This window comes from Cupressus sempervirens, chromosome 4, assembly GCF_028749045.1.
Source record: "Cupressus sempervirens isolate cs-2001-9-10 chromosome 4, ASM2874904v1, whole genome shotgun sequence".
In the NCBI taxonomy this organism is placed as follows: domain Eukaryota; kingdom Viridiplantae; phylum Streptophyta; class Pinopsida; order Cupressales; family Cupressaceae; genus Cupressus; species Cupressus sempervirens.
The window spans coordinates 720,518,685-720,526,439 of record NC_143121.1 but is presented as its reverse complement, the minus strand read 5'-3'; the positions used below and the strand labels follow the sequence as shown (position 1 = coordinate 720,526,439).

Below are 7,755 nucleotides of genomic sequence, written 5' to 3'. Positions count from 1 at the left end.
TATAAATTGAGACATCACCCTGTGTAGAGAGATAAATAGACAGATGTACCATATTGTCTCTCCTAAACGTCTATAGATAGATGTCTATAAATAGACATCTATAAATAGGTGTCTATTGTGCGCAAGAGAATCCACGTTTTAATTAGCATTAGAGCAAATCAAGCATGCAATAAAGTTCATCGGCAACTCTATTGCGATAATTGAATTTTTAATCAATTTTTCATTACCAAAACATATCTAATATGTTTTAAAAATTTATAAAATTAGAAATAGAATTAACATAATTAAACATATTCGTGAAAGGATGGGCCGGGCAAAACAAATACACACCAACTGCAATCATGTTAGACCATATTATCAAACTTTAATATTGAACTAAGCTGCCTCATGCAAAGGCACTGGACAGACCAACCATACAACGCAAAGCCGAGACAATAGGGATTAGAAAGACAAACACGGAGAAACTCTCCCAACAGTAAATCAACAAACAGTGGCATCACACATGTTCAATACTGGCACATGTGTTTTTTATAATTCAACTTGTATGCATGTTTGAATGATGACAAGATACTAGGCCAGTTGTTATGAGTAAAGTTTTAACTGTTATGTAAGAAAAGATGTCATATTTTTATTTTAAATTATCAAATGTAATTAAGATTGGATATAAGTAAATGGACTAGGCTATTCTCCCTACAAATTGCACTATTGAATAGATTTGAAAAAATGAAAACACAATGAAATTTTTTGAAATTTTCAGCATTTGATCTTCATAACCTGTATATTTTGTGATCGAAAACAATAAAAATTTTGAAAAAATTTCGCTGTGTTTTCGTTAATCTAAAAAAAATCATGTTTGACTTTTTCTTGTCTTTGGTACATTTTGTCTGGAGATTAGCCAGCACCTAAGTAAATATCATTTAACACATGAATACTCTGATAGTTCAATTCAAGAGTTCATATGAAATAGGTAGATAGAATTGGTAAAATCTGAAATTCGAAGAGAGGATACAAGGACATCTGATACAAATATGCTTCTTGTAAAAGAGACATGATTGAAAATATAGAAAAGCTCTATCAAACTTAATAAGGTAAGATCAGCGTTTCAAAAGGATACATCAGCTGTCCCTTAAACTATATAAGATGCTGAGAAAACCAGAAAACTTGCCATAATAGAAGATCAACCACATAAAATATATTATTTTTTCTTCTGAATTATCTTTGACCTCACAAAGGTTTATATCCACAGTGATTAAACATAAGGTTATTGTGAAATAAACTGTACATATTCTGTTGAGTCTATCAATTGTCATCTAGATGTAGCTGTGTTGTCTGGAGAAATGAATTAAACAAAAGAATCTCTATGGAAAGAGAAAGAGGGCAAATCAAGAATCAATCATAACCAAGTCATAGAGGCTCATGGGCTTGCTAACATTTATATATTTGCCGTTCCACTGATTGTCCGCCATGATTGAGTTAACAGTATCAGTGGTGTGAAACTGGTCCCACCACACATAGCCGCTTGCATTGTTGCAGGCCACATTGGAAAATGCACAGAGGATTCCTCCTCCAAATCTCCCCAACCCACAGCAGGCGTTGCTCACAGTCTTGAACCCTGAATCACCACATCATTGTCATAATATAAAATCTGCCTGGGTCAAATACGTTCTACTTAAACATCAGGCATATCTTCAAGATTTTTTCAATGAGAAGATCACCTATTTGCTGAGTTTTATTTTAGACCAGTTCTTATAAATTATATTTTAAATAATTTTGCAAGTTTATAATTATTTGTGCTGTTCCTCAATTCAAGTGCATGAGATTCTTTTGCATCAACATTTCTGATTGCAATTCATGATCCATCATCGGGATGCAAAATGAGAGCTAGAGGAGAAATTCGGATCTTGATGATGGATCATGGAGTGTGATCTGAAACATTTGAGCAAAAGAATCTCATATGGTAGAATCCAGGAACGTCAGCATAGACTGCAGAAATTTAATCTCTGAGTTTATACATTGTTGATAAGATTATTCTGGATTCAACTATTGAAGCAATCTACCGTTTTTCTAATCTTTGAGATTTGTTTTCATTCATGTGAAGCTTTAAACAGTATCGTTGGGAGAAGAGAAATCAAAAAAAGAGTTACCATAATGCTTGGGCCTTTTAAGGATATCCATCAGTCCGTCATATATGTCAGAGAAGACTATATTTGCATCAAGAAGCTTGGAGCTGAGGCTTTCCACAATGTATTTCAAGGCAAAGTTATACTCTATAATCATGTTGTTTACATCCTCTACACATTCGCCATTGGGACTGTTTGTTTCCCATAAGAAGTGTGGAGCACAACCCAGAGGTCCCATTCCTATGACAACAATTTTCCTCGCATTCGCATTGTACAGATGCTAAGACACAACAGATAAACCATGAATAAGTAAACCAAAGAATTCAAAAAGATCACAGAGCTTTGTTTCTCTGATATATTTAATGTACCATCAATTCATTTCTGATGCCTTGAACTAGCAGCTTGTTGAACTTCCAAGGGGTGTGCAGGGATCGAATCCCTGACACATTTCGCAGGTAGAAGTGAATGTAATCATTGCTTCCAATAGAAACGTAGATTATAGACTTGGATATTCTCTCTTTTGTTTGCTCTTCACCAAAATACAGTGACATGTCTTGTGACATCTCTGAGAATTGCTCAATTTGCTGCGTTAGGGAAATGTGCTGCCCCTACAAATCAAAAAAACCAAGAATTAAGTCCAATTTGAGAGTTAATCCACAAATATTTTAGGAAAATGGTATCAATTTTTTGTTGGAAAGAATCATACTCAAAACTGAAAAAGGTAAAGTAGTTCAATGGTAAAGCGGCATTTGCAAGTAATCATAGATTTATATAAAGTTGTATCAGAGCCAGGTTAATAGTCCAAGAACAGAAATGTGATTCAAGAAGGGGGTGCATGAAAAATCAATAATCTAAAGTTTAAACTAAAAAAGAACAAGTAGCTAGGAGATGATGTAATAAAGACAGTAATCTAAGATTTGAAATTTTAACTGTTTCATAACAATCTAACATGTATCAAACAGGTTAATGGTCCAAACACAAAAGTGCATTTCATGAAGCAGTGAGGGAAACAGTCCATACTCTGAATGCCCAACAGTAAAATAGAATCTGCAAAGTTTGAATCAGAGCTAATTAGTTTAAAATTTACAATAAATGTGAGTTTGTTATCCAAACAGCAGCAATCCATACTCAGAATATCCAACAGTAAAATTAGAGGCACTAAATTTGAATCCTAGTCGGTCCATGAGAAGCCAACAATCCATCTTCAGAATATTGAGCTGTAAAACAGGAAGGGCTAATAAGCTCAAATCCTAGCTACTCCATGAGAACAGTAAAACAAGAGGGGTTAAATTCAAATCCTAGCTAATCCCTCAAGAAATTGAGAATTTGTCACCTACTTAAAAATCCCTCGAGAAATTGTTCCATGAATTGAGAACTTGCCACCCAGTTAACCACAATCCATACTCGGAATATCCCAAAGTAAAGCAAGATAGACGAAGAAGCTAACAACTTCTCAAGGAATTGTTTAATGATTGTGAACTTGTCACACGCATTCAGCATTACCACCAAGAACAGACTGTTACATTTGAGCAGCCTCCAAAGTTTACAGGATACATTCCAAGGGATTGACATAATGAACAAAGGCTTGAATTGCAGCCTGCAAACTTGTCACCCATTCAGCATGACCATCATGAACAGAGTGTTACAGCATCTGAAATTTAAAGGGTACAATCCTTGGGATTGCTGTAATGAACAAAGCCTGAAATGCAGCCTGTGAAAAGAAAAGATATGAAGATGAGTAGTCACACACTGCAAGGCAAAACTAGCTAGAAGTGAATGTAATTGTTGCTACTAAGCAAAGTCAAAGAGGGGCTAAGTACAAATCCTAGCTAGTCCATGAGTAGCTAACAATCCCTCAAAAGATTGTTCAGTGAACTGAGATATTGTCATCCACTTAGCAACAATCCATGCTCAGAATATCCAACAATAAAATGAGAGGGACTAAGTTGAAATCCTGATTAGTCCTTGAGAAGCTACCAATCAATCAAGAAATTTTTCAATGAATTGTAAGCTTGTCACCCATTCTGCATGACCATCAAGAAATAGCTAGCAATCCCTCAACAAATTGTTCAATGAATTCCAAGCTTGTCAGTCATTCAGCACGACAACATAGAACATAGTGTTACATTTGAGCAACCTCTGAAGTTTATAGGGTACATTCCAAGGGATTGCCATAATGAACAGAGCCATAAAATGCAGCCTGTAAAATGAAAAGAATATGAAGATTACAGCTACAAGAGAAAATAAGTAGAAGTGAATGTAATTGTTGCTACGAAGCCAAGACAAGAGGGGCTAAGTTCAAACCCTAGAGAGTCCCTGAGAAGCTAACAATACCACAAAAAAATGTTCGATGAGCTGAGAATTTGTCACTCACTTAGCAACAATCTACACTTAGAAACTCCAACAGTAAAAAGAGAGGATCTAAACTCAAACCCTAGCCAGTTCATGAGAAGCTTAATAGTTCCTTAAGAAAGTGTTCAATAAATTGCATACTTTTCACCCATTCAGCATGACCATCAAGAACAGAGTGTTACATTTGAGCAGCCTCCAGAGTTTACAGAGTGCATTCCAAGGGATTGCCATAATCAAGTAATAGCAGAACCTTGAAATGCAGCCTGTGAATTTTAAAGAGTATGAAGATTGCAGGTTCCAAGGAAAAGTTACTACCAAGCAAAGACAACAGGGGCTAAGTCTCCGCGAAGCTAAAAATACATCAAGAAGTTGTTCAATAAGTTGACAAACTGTCATTCAATTAGCAACAATGCATACTCAGAAACTCGAGCAGTAAAATGAGACGGGCTAAATTCCAATCCCAGCTAGTCCACGAGAATCTAACAATCCCTCAAGAAATTGTTTATTTAAATTGCAAACTTGTCACTCATTCAGCGTGACCATCAAGAACAGAGTGTTACATTTCAGCAGCCTCCAAAGTTTATAGGCTACATTCCAAGAGATTGCCATGATGAACAGAGCCTTAAAAGGCAGCCTGTGAAATGAAAAGAATATGAAGATTGTACGCTACATGGAAAAATAACAAGAAAAGTCACTAACCAGATCAGCGCCGCTGGAATACAAAACTCCCGCTCCTGCAGATGCAAAATTAACACCCTGCATCATATTCTCTACCAGTCCACCCAATCCGAGATATGTTGGAACAAATGGCAGTCCCATGAACATAGCTGCAAGACAGACACAACGAATCATACTTCGCCTCTGCATAATATGCCGAACCCCAATTTGACAGGAATGCATATCAAAATTCAAAGAAAATTAAAACTAAACAAGAAATCAAAGATCAATTTACATACCCAAATAATCTACAGTGAGGCGGCCATTGGAAAATCTGCCAGTAGGCATGTGGGTATCAAAATCTCTGCCATAAGGAGGGACATCAGCTCTAGCAAAAGTACCCAAATAGTTATTGTTCCCGCTATCTACAGTGGAATCCCCAAAAATGTAAAAGGCGGGAACAAGTGCCAAAGAGTCCGTTGCCCCTACTCCTGGTGCATCTGCATTACTTTTGTTAGCAGCATCAGTCATGGAAACAGGGAATCCATTGTTCACAGAAGACATACGTTCAATCAGACGCGGGTCTTGTTCCTCGTCAAGTAGTTCTTCGGTTTCATTCCATTGTTGGCAATTGGCAAAGTCGTGCTCTTCCTTTTCATTTTGTGAACAGGGGGAATGAGCGCAGAGGAGGGGAATTGGTTGCGGAGGCGAGGAGATTCGACCCCATGACGTGGGGAGAGGCAAAATGTAGATTACAAAAGCAAAGGCTAGCAAGATTATAGCGCCTCGCATCATGGCTCTCAAGATGCGTATGAAAGAAAGGCCTCGTTGGAACGTATATATACATCTCCAAAGATGCCATGAAAAAATTACTGGGTGAGTAGTTGTTTGTGTTTTTCTTAAAGAATTCGAAGCTCCGGTCGGATGGAAATTCGCTCTGGAAATCTTTAATTTTATGGGATTTACCACGGGCGGCATTAACTGCGTGTTCAGCCTAAATTCCATTTGAGATTATTTTGTCTTCAAAAAGCTTTATGCTTTTTCGTTTTGTTGTTTTTATTTTAAAGAATCAATGTAAGAAATTTATATAAATTAAGGCCAATGAGAAGGCTGTCCAAATATTTAAATAATAGAACACCACCAACACACTAACAACCGAAAATAATTATCTGATTCAGAAATGACATTGCAAAGGAGTAATTTTAAACTCTAAATGATAAAATACAATGAAAAGGCTTTTCAGCAAAAGAAATTTCATTATAATATAATTTTAGAGACATTTTTAGAGAAATATTGGATTTATTTTTAAAAGGTATTCTATGTAGAAAAGAGGATACAATAGTTGAGCACCTTAATTTTGCATTTCTCTAATGATATGTAAAAATTTCAAAGTTATTTCTAAGTTTTTACTTGAAATCTTTTATTTATAACTTAGGTTTCAAAGTCATATCATCATATGATACCACATCAATGTGCTTTCCAAAAAGACCCCCAAAAAAGTGAGACCACTACTTGTGCACTAAACCATGTTTAAATAGTGTATTCGTGTAACATCACATGATTGTTGCTTTAAAAAACTAAAGAATACATTTCAATCAATTACATATAGTCATTATCAACAATGTCAACTTTAAAGTCACAAATATTGATGCAATGTTGTTAAAACTATTGGAACAAGCTCCAAACTATTGAATTCCTCTAGCAGGTATGATCTCAATTAAAGGGGAGATTGTTGGATTGCAGAAGTGGTTGGCTCTTGGATATCATGTCTATGTATTGCATTGATGGCGAATTTTTCATTGATGTCAATATGTGTGTGTGTGTGTGTTTATGACTAGCAAAGATTATGTACATCATTGAGGTTGGATTGATCAATGAAACTGGGATATGACTATGTGAGATTAGAATCGTGTTTAGGAATGTGTTTAGATACTACATCTTTGTTCATGTATGTTTACATCTAGTGTTACATAAGTTGCAAATCATTTGGTAAAGAATGGTAGAAGACCACTACTACATTTGATACCAAATTACCATGGTAGGTCCATGACAATTATGGCATCTCAACCTCTTGTCGTCACAATTCTGACGGCTTGTCGTTGGAATTGCGACGACGATAATTCTAACGGGTTGCCATCGAAATTGTGACGATGACAGGTAGCGACACCATAATTAAAATGGACCTAATGTGGTAATTTGGTGTCAAATGTAGTAGTGCCAACATGTAGGAAACGAGTTGTAGTATTTTGGCTTATATCATATGAGGGAGATGGAATTAGGGTAAGTGAGCTTAGATTGTGATTGAAGATATGTTTGTGTTAACACACCTTGAAGATCATTCTGTGGAGATCACTAAAGTGGAATGTGTGATATGTTCACTGGCATTTGACTCTTGTATTGGAAATTACTTTGGAAGTCGTAAATTGCATTGTAGCATGTGGAACTTGAAAAAAAATATCTTAATGAGGTGTAACGCCCTGCCAAGGGATCCAAAAGAATTAACCTAAAGTTTTACTATGTTTGCTAAACTTTTTCTTTTTTTAAAGTAAGAAAGTATAACATACACATCAAACACATAGTAGCGGAAGCAATAACATGTAATCATCAACAAACATACATAACAGGT

The 7,755-nt window shown here is 35.9% G+C and overlaps 1 protein-coding gene across 1 annotated transcript; it reads right to left on the bottom strand.

Moving 5' to 3' along the window:
* Positions 1-1,172: 1,172 nt before the first annotated feature.
* On the bottom strand, positions 1,173-6,137 carry LOC149563300 (GDSL esterase/lipase 7-like). Its single transcript, XM_089826641.1, has 5 exons — positions 5,429-6,137; positions 5,172-5,299; positions 2,489-2,728; positions 2,145-2,400; positions 1,173-1,612 (listed from the first exon to the last, which is right to left on the bottom strand). The coding sequence occupies exons 1-5, from the start codon at positions 6,132-6,134 to the stop codon at positions 1,383-1,385; spliced, it is 1,560 nt and encodes a 519-aa protein (XP_089682767.1). The 5' UTR covers positions 6,135-6,137; the 3' UTR covers positions 1,173-1,382.
* Between the last annotated feature and the right edge of the window lie 1,618 nt (positions 6,138-7,755).

Excerpts from the sequence above, each read along its gene's own strand:
- LOC149563300 (XM_089826641.1), bottom strand. The coding sequence starts at position 6,134 with ATGGAATTTAGGCTGAACACGCAGTTAATGCCGCCCGTGGTAAATCCC. Across the intron at positions 2,401-2,488 it reads GCATCAGAAATGAATTGATG|CATCTGTACAATGCGAATGC; the intron begins GTACATTAAATA and ends GTTGTGTCTTAG. Across the intron at positions 1,613-2,144 it reads TAAAAGGCCCAAGCATTATG|GGTTCAAGACTGTGAGCAAC; the intron begins GTAACTCTTTTT and ends GTGGTGATTCAG.